Genomic DNA, 15,725 nt, shown 5'->3' on the forward strand with positions numbered 1-15,725 from the left:
AGGTGTATAATTTGCTAGAAAGGCTCAGGGAAACACATTTACCAGCTTGTTATAAAGGATATAATAAAGGGTACAGATAAACAACCACATGAAGAGGTACATTAGGGCTAGGTCTAGAAGAGTCCCAAGTGCAGGAGCTTCTGTCCCCATGGATTCAGGGTATGCCACCCTCCTGGCACATAAAAGCTCTCTAAACCTCTTCAGTTAGGGTTTTTATGGAGGCTTCATTACTAGGCATGATTGATTACATCATTAGCTGTTAGTGATGAACTCAACCTCCAGCCCCTCTCCCCTCCCAAGAAGTCAGAGGGAAAAGCTGAAAGTTCCAACCTTCTAATCACATGGTTGGTTCCCCTGACAAGGAGCCCCCCACCCTTCAGGGCTTTCCAAAGTCACCTCATTAACATAGAGTCAGGTTTATGTTATGAATAATGAAAGATGCTCCTTTCATTCTTAACACTCAGGAGCTCTTCCAGGAGCTGGGGTCAAGGCCAAATAAATATTATAAAAAATGATGTTCCTATTACTCTTATTACTTAGGAAATTACAAGGGTTTGGAGACTCCAGCCAGGAAGAACCTGGGGCAAAGACAAAAATATATATTTTTATAACATCACAGTTCCAGAGACTGATTCTTGCAAATTCTCTGAAGACCTCCCCCCCCAGAAGAAAAAAGCCGGTGCAACCTCAGAAACCAGTTATCTCCTCCCAAAACAGGCCCTCAAAAGAATACCTCCTGAGTAGAGAGTTCTGTTAATGTTGAGGAAAACTGAGTCAGTTATTTTAGGAAGCAATTTTTAACAAATATAAGATAGAGAACTGGCTGGAAAACGGATGCAGAGACGGATGGCTGGAAGACGGTGTACTTGGTTCATAGAGTGCCACTGACACCTAGGAGATTTTTCTCTCCAAGATTAATAAAACTTACACTTTCACTGAAATAAGCAATGCATCTGCTGAGGCTGAGAGGACAGGGATATGACTGGTTCAGTAAGAGAACTGAGGGTTTGGAATAGGAGACTGGGACATGGGATGACCCAAGACTGGACCAACCCACAGTGCTGTGTGATTTTTCTATAGCAGTGGAAGTGCAAATTCAGAAGGAATTTGGTACATATACTTCAGAGCCACTCACTAACACTACTCAGATATGCAGGGGAAATGCTGGTCCTTCATTTTTTATAGCTTATATGAGCCTCCATTTGCTAGATTATAGGGAAAAGGAAGAGCAAAATTTTTAATCCAGCTTGAACCATGGGCCTAATAACTGAGTCAGTCCCTTTGAGTAATGCTCAGTAACAAGATAAATGCTAGTCTGCCTCATCCTTCATTCTCCCCCTCCAACCCCCGTCTCTCTGAGATGCAATGCGGTGTGCAGAGAAGAGGGGGGCTTACATACCTGCATGGCAAAGAAAACTCAGGGTCCCTGCACCTCTGGTCTCAGAGATGGCCCTCGCCCACCAGGCAGCCGCTTGTCCACCCAGGCACCCCAGAAGTTGGCTTTTTAAAAGTTAAGATAAGTGTGTTACAATAGCAATGTTACGAGGACAGAAATCAATGATAATGGATCTGAGGAATCAGCATGTGTGTGTTTCAGAAACACTAGAAATGGAGAGTGCATCTGAGAGCCTTTTCACCAAGGATTCCCAAGGACGCCTTAACTCTTTGACTACCGTTCTCGGACAAGAAGTGGACCGCTTTAACCAGCTATTGAAGTTAATACATGTATGAGTGCTCCTGCCAGCATTGCTGTTGGGTACCAAAGCTTTGTAGAGAAATTATCATAATAAGAGTTTTCCATTCCCGTTCAACATTTCTGTTTGAATATGCTAATAAGTTTTCAAACGCAACTTGTCTAAAATTGAACGTACGTACCCTCCTCTAATGAGTCTGTTCCCTTTCTCTAATAATGCCTTCATCAGTATGTGACACTACAGATCCCCAGTCTCATGATCCTAACTCATGCCCTTAGGATTAGCACTGACTCTAGACCTTTGATCAAGGACCTAAGCACTGAATCTCTCTGGATCTCTGAAGAGATCTCACTGGATCTCAGAGAGATTCAGTGCTTGTTCCTAATGTCTAGTTTGCAGGTAGTAACAGTCTTTATGAAGACACTGAAAACAGAGTTTCTGCAAGTGTGGGCCACAAAATGCCTGAGATAGAATCGGCTGTGCTGCATGTTCAAAATGTAGATCCCCCGATCCCACTCCAGACCTCCTGAGTTTGAATTCCTTGAGAAGTTCCTGGGGTTATGAATTTTAAGTAAACTCCCCCAGATGACTCACTGCAACTAAAATTTGAGAACAACTATTTGGGCCTTTGCCTTCTGCTCAGGAATACTCTGGATAACCTTGCCTTTATAATGCCAGCTGAAGGCCTCCCTGGTTTCGCTGTGCATTACTTTGATATGGAAAACACACAACCCATTAGAGACCAAATATTGAGCATTAACCAGAAAAGTTTTGCTGCCAAGCAAGGACCAAATACCTAGCACAAAGTCAAGGCTCAGTGAGAAGATCGGGGAGGACAACTGGGGCAAATCTTTTATTAAAGCCAAAGACTGTCTCCTTATTAGAAAAGCAGTCTCCCAGTGTTGCTCATTGGCTAGCAATAGTTAGGTTGTGAGGTAGGGGGCACTGGGTCAGCTGAATATGCAGAGTCCCCACCTGGGGACTATGCTATCTAGTCCGCTCTATACCAGTGTCAGCAGGCCAGGTAGCCAGGTAAGGGGTCAGCACCTCCTATACAGAATGAGCCAGGACAGAGATGAAGCTGCTAGGATGAAGACATCCAAATGCAATTGCCAAAACAAGATAAAAATTCACTTCCCTCTCTGCTAACAGCCCTGAAGAAGCCCTATGGGGCAGATATTTAATCTTGCTTTGTGAGCTCATCCAGGGATCCCAGCTGGAGGGCTGGCTCTTTCAGCCTCGACAGGGAGCTTGTACCTCTGGGCCCAAGGTGGCTGCTCCTATTGTCCCCTTTTTCCAGCCAGTGGGACAGAGGACAGGAGAAAGAGAGGGCTGACAGAAAGCAGATTCCTCATAAAACTGTAACCCAGAACTGTGACATCATTTTTTCTTGCACCCCTTTAGCCAAAATGTGGTCACATGGCCATACCCCAGGTGCAAGGGTGGCTGGGAAATACAGTCTCTATATGAGATTGCTAAATCCCTTATGTGCCCAGCTAAAACTAAAGAAGTACTGTTGTTCAGACGACAGACACGAACCTTGCTCATGTCTTGCCTCTTCCACGTCATGACTTTGCACCCACTTGAAGACAGACAAATCCTCTTGTCACTTCCTCCAAAAAGTCTTCCTGACACACCAGCCCTTCCCTCCCCCATCAGATAACTTAAGGAACCCTCCTCAGGACTCCATCATTTCGGGTGTCTGTGTCTATCGCTGTCCTCACCAAATTACCTTGTAATTACCCCTCCATGGGGATGGCTCCCCCGTAGGACAATGAACTTCTTAAAGAGAAGAAAACTAGTTAAATTAGTCATCTTTGATCCCCTAGTCCCTGACACATACTAAATCTTCATGAATCTTTGAATGTGCAAATGAAAGAGTGTGGCTCTGAGGTCTCCTTGTGGTCACGACTTCTGGTCAAACATTACTGTGTACCAATAATGAAGGAATCCACCTACAGGAAGGAGAGAAAGGAGGAATCCTGGAAGAAGCAGCCTGCAAAGCAATCAGGAATCCCAGCTGAGCACTTCTATCTGAGGGAGGGGTGGTGGCCTGCCCCCCCCCCCCCAATCCTGACCTCTGCCCAGTCCTAGAAGACCCTAGCAGCCTAATCCCTCCCTCTCTGGAACCTTCTGTAAGTCTTCTCTGTGAGTCTTCTGCCACCGTTTTCCATTTTCAGTTTCTAAGGTGGAGTGCTGTTTCAGCCCTGGCTGAGGGCCTCCTTGCTCTACAAGGCTGCAAATGGTTCCTCAGACCCTAACTAAGGGCGATTGAATAACAACGCTTCCTACCACTCATTGCCTCTCATGAACAGAGACGGGAGGTGGGGAATAACTCTATGAAGGAATGGAAGGCTGACTAACCTTGTTTATCCACATACTGCCTATCTCTAGAACTATGTGCATATGGTCCTGGACCTTATTTTGGTTTTGAATCAACATAAATTTGGCCTCTAACATCCTTCTATAGTATTTTCCCAGTATACTGCAGTGGTTTACACAAAACCAGAACCGTGCAGACCATACCAATCTATATGCCCCACCTTCGTCTTTAGCCAAGTAACAAATATTACCCTGTACTTCCCAGGGCTGCTGCCAGCCCAGCATCTCCCGGGACTACTGCCTGCCTCTGTCTTTTGTTGTGGGGAGGGGAGGGCAAGGGTCATGTCTTAAGGAAGTGTTTCTAGAACAAGGGGACTCTGGTACCAGCTGAAAGATTGGTCTCCCCTAAGAATCTCCCCTCTCTGCTGTAACTTCAGAGGCCGTGGGAAGCCCCTGGGCAGAAATCACCAGTGGTAAGAAGCAGTTCCCACTACCAACCCCATGGTTCCCAAATAACTATCAGGCCCATTTTTCCTTCAGCCTGGAGGAGAGCTGCTCGTTGGTATTTCTTGAAGCCACTTCTCTAGGCTTCAAGGGATATTTCTCTTCCTTCCCTCTTTCTACTTCATTGGATTCTGCCATTAACAGTCTGAACCATCCCCCACCCCCAGGCCTTACACCCCTGTGGTCACGTGTTGTAAAAATGGGCGAAAGATTGAAGAGTCTGGCCCAACAGACAGTGTGCAGAGAGGATGGAGCAAGGGGGCCCTTCGGCCCAAGGCAGTACTGCTGACACAAATGAGTGGCACTCTCACTTGATAATTACATCTGTGAAAGGCACCTACTCATTCTTGTTCTTTCAGACTTCTCTGGAGACACTCAACAAAGCTATTGCTGGCCTTGTGGTGATGTCTGAGGAAATGGAGAAGGTGTACAACAGTTTCCTCAACAACCAAGTTCCCTCTCTGTGGTCCACCACAGCCTACCCATCCCTGAAGCCACTAGGATCGTGGGTCAAAGACCTGATCCTGAGGACTGCATTTGTGGATGTAAGAAAATTCACTTCTTTGGGTTTGATGAACACAGTAGGCCTTAAGGTCCTTAGGAAGCCCTAGCTAACTGAAATATTAACAACTGTTGAGGGATCATCTGAGCCCAAAGAAATAGAAACTTCCAGAATGGCATCAATTTGAAAGTCATGTTCATTATAAGGTACTTTGCCCTTGGCCTTTATCCCTGTATCCCACTTTAATTCCAGGCCAAACTTGGAGTTTCAGATCTCATTCATGGGATCCCACTGTGAGGCACAGAACCAATCTGACATGGGTCCAAACTTCTAGGTGTGACCTTGCTGCAGTCTCCTCTCTTCCACACCCCCTATAATAACCAGGTTCTGGATTTATGGTCAGGCTATTGGGTGAGGAGGGAGACAGACAGGTAGGGAGAATGGGACTGGTGACTAACTCAGGCTGGTTAAGATTCTGTCTCCTGAGAGGCCCTCCAAAATATGATTTTGACTTAAATGACAAGCTCCACTTCAGAAAAACAATACATAATGGTGTAATGTTTCTCCTTTAGTTGTGGCTCAAAAGAGGGCAGCCTAAGTCCTTCTGGATCTCCGGTTTCTTCTTTCCTCAAGGATTTCTAACAGGTAACAACCAGTGCTTTCCCAAGAAAAATCCCATGAAAGATCATGCTGGGTTTCTAGGAACTGGGGGAAAGGCAGGGCTGCTAATGACCTAACTATGGATTACTGATTATAGGGCAGTTCAGTAAGGCCCTGCTCCTTCTCACTTGCTGGGGAAAAGGATGGCAGGAATAGCAGATGCTCCCCAACAGCCTAACCCCTGCCCCTCTTGGGCTGTGCAAGTTCGAGCACTCGATACGACATGAATGCCCATGGCACGCCCCAGTTCCCCACGTGACCCATGCTGGACGGCACCACCTGCTCTCCACCTGCCCCAGCCCCACCTCAGAGCAGCTTCCTTCTTTCTAAAGAACATTCCTTCACTCATATGTGGATCCTGAGAAACTTAACAGAAGACCATCGGGGAGGGGAAGGAAAAAAAAAAGAGAGGGAGGGAGCCAAACCATAAGAGACTCTTAAAAACTGAGAATAAACTGAGGGTTGATGAGGGGTGGGTGATGGGCATTGAGGAGGTCACCTGTTGGGATGAGCACTGGGTGTTGTATGGAAACCAATTTGACAATAAATTTCATATTAAAAAAAAAAAAAAGAACATTCCTGTCAACCTTCCATCGGCCCTCGACTCCAGCTAGAGGACCCAGGCCTAATCTGTCTTCTGAATCCCTCAAATCTCCGGCACTGGCTTGTCTCTCACTCACTGGCAGAGCAGTGCACTAGAGCCAAGACATTCTTCCCTCTCTTCCCAGCTGTGCCATGGCTCCACCCCTCCCAGCATCACCACAGGCTTCCTGTCTAATGAGCTAATTCAGAATAAGGTGTTAATGGTTGGGACTTCTCGAGGGGGAGGAAGCTCTCAAATGCTAGAGCAGCCTGGTTGAGGCAAACAGAGGCCATGTTTGAGAAGCGGCAATGTCGTTTGGAGGACCCAGCTTTCTGGTTTTCATTTTTATAGGAACTCTTCAAAATCATGCTCGGAAACACAATTTGCCTATAGACGAGCTGAGCTTCAAGTACAACATGATTCCTATCTATCGGGATCAAGCGGCAGTTATAGAAGCTGCCAAGACAGTGCAGTTTGGACAAGAACTGCCCATGGACTTGGAGGTACCGTTCCCTGACTAGTTACAGCAGAGCAGCTCTGTCCCACTCACATTTGATATCTCAGCCAACCTCCCCTGCCCACTCCCCTACTGCCTCCCACATGCAGCAGCGTGAGAGGCAGGACGAGACTCATACCCCTCAGACAAGCTCCCCAGGTCTGCAGTGACTCGATAGGAAGTGCCTAAATTAGTCCAATTTGTAGAGATATTATTTAAAGCAACACTGTTTATTTCTTTAGATACCTACAGCAACTCTCTCTTTCTTATGGAGAATGATGTTAAATAAGGGCTTTAGCAAGATGTTAAAAACAAGGTTTCAGAATCAGGCAGGGCTGAGTTTAAATTCTGACTTTCCCCTTTGCAGCTGTGTGTGCTAGAATGATGACTAACATGTCTGCACCTCAGTGTTCTCATCTGTAAAATGTGGCCAATGCCACCAACCTCAGAGCTGTAATGCAGTGTAAATGAACTAGCACATAGTGCTCCCACAATAAATAACTATTATTATAGGCTGAATGTATTTGCTGTTCACTCAATTGCCTCCTAGTGGAATTGATATACTAACTTCATACATTATATAACCATAAATACATGGCATAACTAATAGGAATGCACTAAGGAAGCAGTTTAAACTCTTTCCTTACATAGTTTCCTCCTTCTAGAGCAGAAGTTCTCAAAATGTGGTTCCAATACCAGGAGCATTGGCATCACCTGGGAACTTACTAGAAATGCAAATTCCAAGGACCCATTCCAGATCTACTGAATCAGAAACTCTGGGCTGAGACCCAGAAATCTGTACTGTAACAAGTCCTACATGGGGCTGTTAGCTCACTAAATTTTGAGAACCACTGCTCTAGAATATCAGTGATTCTCAACCTTAACTGCAGGTTAGAATCACCTGTGGAGCTTTTTAAAAATCCCAATACCCAATGGGGCGCCTGGGTAGCTCAGTCAGTTGAGCATCTGACTCTTGATTTGGGCTCAGATCATGATCCCAGGGTCATGGAATTGAGCTCTGCATTGAGCTCCGCACTGAGTTCCCAAGCTGGGCATGGAGACTGCTTGGGATACTCTCACTCTCTCTCCCTCTCTCCCTCCCCCCTCCTCTCTAAAATAAAATTTAAAAAAAAAATCCCAATGCCCAGACTACATCCCACTTACATCAGAATCACCCCAATATCATTAGGCATCATTATTTTCCAAAGCTCCCCCGGGTGACTCCAGTGCACCACCAGAGATGAGAACCCCTGCCGCCCATTCGAGCCACCCAACTCCGATGTGCTGAGATGCAATGGGGGAGTGCAGCCCTGCCTCAAAGCACCCGTCCACACATTAGAAACATAACTTTACACACAAGCAGGGCCACTGTTAGCCCATTTGCCACCTTTGCACAGCTTAGGAAAAGACACTCCCTCTGGGTAGATGCCCAGATGGCTCCCACACATGGCTTGGCAAGGGGGTAGCAGGATCGTTTCCAGCCTCCACTAAGGCAGACCCGCACAAGTGTGCATAGCAGCCCCCAAAACAGGAAGGCCTGCCCCACCCTTCGTAGCTGAGAGACAAAGTTCAGGACACCAGAAAGTAAAGAGCAGCCAAAAAGAGCTTACTGTCCTTTTATTCACTATAAAAATATACTGCCTGTGTCCATACCGCTTGGCCATCTGCCTGCAGGTGAGCGGCTCCAATTCTCCAAAAGATAATCAGCTCCACAAGTGGCCAAATTCACTGTTTGAGGAAGGACGACACAGAAGCCCACAATTGGCAGAACTTGTATACCAGTGGTGGCCTCCAATCACAGGACACCAAGGGCAAGGTTTTTCTCTGTCTCTCTCCCCCTTTAATAGAAACAAGAATCTAGCATAATTTCTAAAAACAAAAAGGGAACTTTCCATAGTCTGCAACAGTCCATACTCTGCAGGTATCAAGACAGATATACAATCTATCTTTAGGAGGCACCCAGGTCCTTGAAAGACCTTGCTAAAAAGAACATGATAATCACAGCCCTCCTATCCTATCTGCTTCCCATGCAAAGGAGCAAGTCATAACACCGTATCAGACAGTCTGAAGCCCATAAATGGTATCCCCTATTAAAGATCCTGGTAGAGTGTGGAAAGTTTGAGATTTGGTGTCAAACAGAAGCAAGTTATTTTACCTTTCTGAGTCTTGGTTTTCGCCTCTCTAAAATGTAATAACAGCAGGGCGCCTGGATGGCTCAGTTGGTTAAGCATCCGACTTCAGCTCAGGTCATGATCTCATGGTTCGTGAGTTCACGCCCGACGTTGGGCTCTATGCTGATAGCTCGGAGCCTGGAGCCTGCTTCGGGTTCCTTGTCTCCCTCTCTCTCTGCCCCTCCCCCACTCATGCTCTGTCTCTCAAAAACGAACAAACATTACAGAATTTTTTTTAAATAAAAAATAAAAACAAAATGTAATAACAGCAATCTCTAGAGTGGTTCTTAGCATTAACTGGTGAGGATGTGGGATTCGGGAAATGGCCCACAACAGCTAATCCCCTTCTCCTCTTCTCACCTTTAAACTTCTGGTTATCTTCCAGTTGCCCTCTCCTGAAGATGGTGTTCTTGTTCATGGAATGTTTATGGATGCTTCTCGATGGGACAATACAGAGATGGTGATAGAAGATGCACTGCCAGGACAGATGAATCCAATGCTGCCTGTGGTGCATTTTGAACCTCAACAAAATTACGTGCCAAGCCCAACACTTTACCATTCCCCACTTTATAAAACAGGGGCCCGGGCAGGAACACTCTCAACCACAGGTAAGGATGTGCTAAGATTGGTAAAAAAAAAAAAAAAAAAAAAAAAAAAAAAAAAAAAAAAAAAAAAAAAAAAATGACAAAATGCAAACTTACCAACTCCAAACACAAAGCCATAATGTGTGAGGGAGATCTTAAGCCAATTAGCAAGACTTAAAATGAGGCCACTTATAATATACTAATTTATAGATTTTATGTTTTCCTTCTTTTACCACTAAGTATGGGCTGACATTATAAAACAAATGCTTTCTTTCTATTAACCTAATAAGTAGAAAATAGAGCTTATTGAACAGTGACTTCTAATTTCAAAATGATGGACTAAGTAGACAGGAGTCTCTCACCAAAGTCACTGAGACTCATCATAGAAAACAGATTTAAAAATAAACCCAGGGCGCCTGGTTAAACGTCCGACTCTGGCTCAGGTCATGATCTCGCAGTTCATGAGTCCAAGTCCTACATTAGGCTCTATGCTGACAGCTCAGAGCCTGGGGCCTGCTTAGGATTCTGTCTCCCTCTCTCTCTGCCCTTTCCCCACTCATTCTCTCTCTCTCTCTCTCTCTCTCTCTCTCTCTCAAAAATAAATAAACATTTTTTAAAATGGCATTAAATAAAATAGCATGAAATAAAAATAAACCCAAAACAGAATGCCATGTTGCAAAAAGGGAAATCTGAGTGGGTCTGAAACTAAGATGCAGCCCTGACAAAAGGAACCAGGTAGAAAGAAAGCCATATCAACAGGTAAGCTGAATGCACACAGCTAAAGAGTGAGCAGAGAATGAGCTGAGGAGTCAGTTTTTTTAAAAAGTGACATTGTGAAAAAAATTAAAAATAAAAAATAAAAAAATAAAGTGACATTGTGAAAGGAGCCAAATTTTCCAATATTTATCTAGTAGGCAATCTGAAAGGAGAAAGAGAATGGAAGAGGGATAATATTTGAAAAAATAATGGCTGATAATTTCCCAGAACTGAACAAACACTTAAGTCCTCAGATCACAAGGTCTCACAAAGTGGCAGGTATGATTTTTTTTTAAAGCATACAACAAATAATTAAATTTGAAAAGATATATCAAAGTGATTCTTAACACTATCAGTGATAAAGAAAATCCTCAAAGCAAAGATTTAAAATATATTAATACACTGGGACTAAAATTCCCAAGAATGAGACTCAGATTGACATCAGACATCTCTCTCTTTATCCACACAGTGCACATAAAAAGATAATAGACAAACACCTGCAAAGGCTGTGGGAAAATAACTTTGCACCAGAACTGCAAAAGCAATCAAATTATTAAAAGGAAAGGTGTACTAAAGATCTCTTTGGACATACAATGGCTCTAAATTAATCACCACTGGCCCTCTAAAACACACACACACACACACACACACACACACACACACACACTTAAATCTGTAATACTTTGACCATAAAAATGATTTCAATAATAACTTGAAACTAAATTTCCAGATGAGAGAAATATAGGAGAGGGAACAGGGTAGAAAGAATTAAATTTTCTCATTTGAATGGAGAATACAGATACTGATAAATATTTTTCTAATAAAATCTTCAATTAAAGTATATTCTCAAAGAGTAACATACAGAATGGAACTACAATAGACACTTATCATGTCTCGATCTCCCACTCCCATGACAAATCTAAAAACATTTTAGAAGGTATTTTTAAAATTAATGGCATGAACAAGTTTTTATGTGGACATAAGTTTTTATTTATCTCGGATAAATACCTAGGAGTGGAAAGACTAAACATGTGGTATGTACATGTTTAACTTTTTAAGAAACAGCCAAACTGCTTTAAAAGAGGCCATACCATTTAACATTCCTACCTGCAGTGCGTAAGGGCTCCAGTTCCTCCACTTCCTACCACTTAGGATGATCAGTCCTTTTTGATTTTAGATGACAGCCGGCTAGCTATCTAGATGATAGAATATGTGGTATCTTCTTGTGTTTTTACTTTGCAGTTCTCTAATGACTAATGACATTAGCCATCTTTTCTGGTACTTATTTATATCTTCTTTGATGAACTGTCTGTTCAAGTCTTTTTCCCATTTTTTAAAAGTCATTGTCTTATTGCTAGCTAAAATTCCAACAGAAATTATCCTTTTGGCAAGAGGAACCAAGAAAAGGTAGTAATTAAAATGATGTTGTACTGACACAAGACTCAACAGATAGATCAAATGCACTGGAGAGAGAGCCCAGAAACACACTGTGTATATGTGGGAACTCAGCATATAATAGCAGCATCATTTTTTTTATTATGAAATTTATTGTCAAATTGGTTTCCATACAACACCCAGTGCTCATCCCAAAAGGTGCCCTCAATACCCATCACTCACCCACCCACCCTCCCACCCTCCATAAACCCGCAGTTCTCAGTTTTTAGGAGTCTCTTATGTTTTGGCTCCCTCCCTCTCTAACCTCTTTTTTTTTTTTTTCCTTCCCCTCCCCCATGGTCTTCTGGTAAGTTTCTCAGGATCCACATAAGAGTGAAAACATATGGTATCTGTCTTTCTCTGTATGACTTATTTCACTTAGCCTCACACTCTCCAGTTCTATCCACGTTGCTACAAAAGGCCATATTTCATTCTTTCTCATTGCCACGTAGTACTCCATTGTGTATATAAACCACAATTTCTTTATCCATTCGTCAGGTGATGGACATTTAGGCTCTTTCCATAATTTATCTATTGTTGAGAGTAGCAGCATCATTTAAAATTGGTGAGAAAGATGGGGCGCCTGGGTGGCGCAGTCGGTTAAGCGTCCGACTTCAGCCAGGTCATGATCTCGCGGTCTGTGAGTTCGAGCCCCGCGTCAGGCTCTGGGCTGATGGCTCGGAGCCTGGAGCCTGTTTCAGATTCTGTGTCTCCCTCTCTCTCTGCCCCTCCCCCGTTCATGCTCTGTCTCTCTCTGTCCCAAAAATAAATAAAAAAAAAAGTTGAAAAAAATAAATAAATAAATAAATAAATAAATAAAATTGGTGAGAAAGAGACAAATTATTCCACAAATGGTGCTGACAACCAAACTTAGACCCTATCTCATACTACAGAGAAAAGTAAATCACAGGTGGATTCTTTACACTTAATCATCACTAAACTTTCTTTTTCTTTTTTCTTTTTCTTTCTTCCTTTATATTTGAGAGAGACAGAGAACATGTGCACATACGAGACTTGGGGAGAGGGGCACGGGGACAGAGGGGGAGAAAGAGAGAGAATCTTAAGCAGGCTCCATGCTCAGCACAGAGCCCAACATGGGACTCAATCCCACAACACTGGGATCATGACCTGAGCTGAAACCAACAGTCAGATGTTTGACCAACTAAGCCACCCAGGCACCCCTCATCACCAAACTTTAAAATTATTACTAACCCTAATGAAATAATAGCTCTACGTAATAATTATCAACATCTGCTAACATGCCAAGAAAGACAATCAGACATAAGGTACTTCCTGATGTAAGTACACACCACCTCTTCAAGTATTCTTGCCCAAAAAACTCAAACCTGAATATGATCATGTCTCTAGATCTAACCACCCCCTTTACATGAATAGAGGAACATATTTATTTTTTAAATATTTTTGTTAACGTTTATTTTATTTTTGAGACAGAGAGAGACAGAGCATGAACGGGGGAAGAGCAGAGAGAGAGGGAGACATAGAATCGGAAGCAGGCTCCAGGCTCTGAGCCATCACCCCAGAGCCTGACGCGGGGCTCCAACTCACGGAATGCGAGATCATGACCTGAGCTGAAGTCGGACGCTTAACCGACTGAGCCACCCAGGCGCCCCAGAGAAACATATTTAAAATCACCACAGGGATGCTGTCAGCAAAGTCCAGACTCTGGGAAACTTTATAGGACAAACAGCCTTGTTATTTCAACAATTACAAGGGGGTGGCAAAAGGAACAGAGGGGTAACCTACCAACTGAAGGAGATTTAAGAGACACATCACTATTGCAAGGCACGGATCTTACTTGAATCCTGAATCAAACTAATGCAATACACATACAGTGTGTGTGTGTGTGTGTGTGTGTGTGTGTATACCATTTATATACCATTTATACTAGAAAATGTCACTCAAGTCCCTGCCAAGGCACTGTGGCAGGGCATGGCATACAAAGGTAAGGAAAGGGGAGATATAGGCTTTCTCTGCTGGGGACACCACCACCTTTCCCCAACTTCTACACAGACTGGGTTTGCTGTGAATGCAGTGTCATCTTGAGGGCAGAACCCTCTTCTTCTCACACTCATCCTGGCCCCTCATACAGGCCCACAGTAAAAAAAGTGCAAAAGTGACCTCTTATTTCAGATGTCCCAGAGCTGAGGACAAAATATCTGCTATTGCACTTGGTCATTTCAGGAGCACTGGTGCCTAACTGCAGGGTAGAACAGAGGATGGATGGATGGATGGATGGACGGATGGACGGATGGACAGACAGATGGACAAATGAATGGATGCCCAACCTACCAACTGCATCCTGAGTCCCACTAAAAGCTCAGGGCTGAATCTATTCCAATGTTCCATCAGTCAGACTGCGGAGAATTTGAAACATACTTTACAAGGTTATACAAAGTCAAAGTTAGGTCCTAAAGGATCATTTGTTCTAACATCTTCATTCTATAGAGCGTAAAACTGAAATACGTAGAGGACTATTTACCCATTATCTACAGAGGCTGAGTCAGGTCTGAAACCCAGGTGTCTTGACTCTCAGTACACTGCTCTTTGCATCAAGGGGTTATTCTTTAAGTAACAAGCCTTTGTCCTTGTATCCTTTACTAGGTCATTCCACCAACTTTGTGGTAACTGTGCTCTTACCCTCCAAGCGGTCCAAAGATTACTGGATTGCCAAGGGGTCAGCTTTGCTCTGCCAACTAAATGAGTGAGAAGTTGCCACCTCCTGCTAAAAAAGAACCAGGCCAAAAGTCTTTCCTGAAGGGGACAAAGGTCCGTGTAACATATGCAAGCAAAACAGCTATACTTCTGGTCTGACTTAAGGATGGTTAGTGTGGCTTTTCTCTTCTAACCTAAAATAAAGTGAGTGCTTCATTCAGTTGGTAATTCAAGCTCTGATGCGAAAGCAGTGGGTTCAGCACTCACCTCTTAAACCTGCTCCCCCTCCTCCATACGAGAGTCAGGCAGCTTCCCATCAGTAACTTGGGGGGAGGGAAGGGGGTGCCTGGGCAGAGTCAGAATTCACCAATTCCTTACCCAGATGGGCTTCCTTCCTCTTCACGCTGACATAAGAGGCCCAGTGTACATTTCAGTCACACGGCCCCAGGTGCTTCCATTTCTAGACGAGATTAAGGCTCAGATCCCAACATATGGGAGGCAGATGAGCAAGTGAGCTGGACAACAAGCTCGTGACCCCATGGTGCCAGCTCCCCCACTCTACGGGCCTATCCCACCATCCTTAGAAGAGCTTGCTGTGCTTCACAGAAGTGGAGATTGGCCCTGCCCAAGGACAGAATGTCCACTTCCACTTTAGGATGAACCTGTAGAAAGCATCCAAGTCCCACCCAGGCGCACCAGAGCCCCTGCCACCTCAAAAGCAGAGGTTGTTGGGCCAGTACCGAGATGGAGCAGTCACCTGTGGCAAACCATCTTGTGTCAGCCGTGCCAACAAGGGTCTGTTTATGTCCTCAGCCATAATATGAGTCACGAAACCGGGAACCACCCAGCTAGCATGTGGTCCTCTGGAGAAAGACACACCACCCCCTTCCAGAAATTTGGAAGAACTGAATCAGGCCCAGCAATCCCACCTTCCCCTTTTACCTCTGCCTTCATCCCCATAGCTATCAAAGTTAAGAACAGACTCAAGTCTCAGAGTAGCAGCGAACAATTCTTTTACTTAGAGCTCAGAGCAGGAACCGAGACGACTCTTGGCGTTCCAAGCAGGAACAGGTGCTTACTAAGCCACGGGAATGGCTGCAGCCGCAGAAGTCAGAGGCTGACATCTGGCACCACAGCAGCTGTAATTCCAGGTCAGAAAGCTGTAGGAAACTGAGCCAACCTCACAACTGTAACACGCTCGTGAAGCAGGTGACTGGACAGGGAAACGCACGGCCTGGCCACTGCACAAACTTCTGTCTGCTGGAGCCTACCCGTAAACTGCCACCACTACTGAAGAAAAAGGTCTTCTGTTCCCCTTGAACCCTCCAAGTCTCGCATAAGTCTAT

General features: G+C 44.4%; 1 protein-coding gene across 1 annotated transcript in view; it reads left to right on the forward strand.

Moving 5' to 3' along the window:
* Positions 1 to 14,599, forward strand: part of DNAH6 (dynein axonemal heavy chain 6) — a 217,528-nt gene extending 202,929 nt beyond the window's left edge. The window contains exons 72-77 of the mRNA XM_049652036.1: positions 1,598 to 1,725; positions 4,880 to 5,065; positions 5,595 to 5,667; positions 6,617 to 6,768; positions 9,318 to 9,540; positions 14,329 to 14,599. Coding sequence (XP_049507993.1) covers positions 1,598 to 1,725; positions 4,880 to 5,065; positions 5,595 to 5,667; positions 6,617 to 6,768; positions 9,318 to 9,540; positions 14,329 to 14,432 — 866 coding nt within the window. The 3' untranslated portion in view covers positions 14,433 to 14,599. The remainder of the gene's footprint in view (positions 1 to 1,597; positions 1,726 to 4,879; positions 5,066 to 5,594; positions 5,668 to 6,616; positions 6,769 to 9,317; positions 9,541 to 14,328) is intronic.
* The last annotated feature ends 1,126 nt before the right edge of the window (positions 14,600 to 15,725 follow it).

Source organism: Panthera uncia (genome assembly GCF_023721935.1).
Source record: "Panthera uncia isolate 11264 chromosome A3 unlocalized genomic scaffold, Puncia_PCG_1.0 HiC_scaffold_12, whole genome shotgun sequence".
NCBI classification, from domain to species: Eukaryota; Metazoa; Chordata; class Mammalia; order Carnivora; family Felidae; genus Panthera; species Panthera uncia.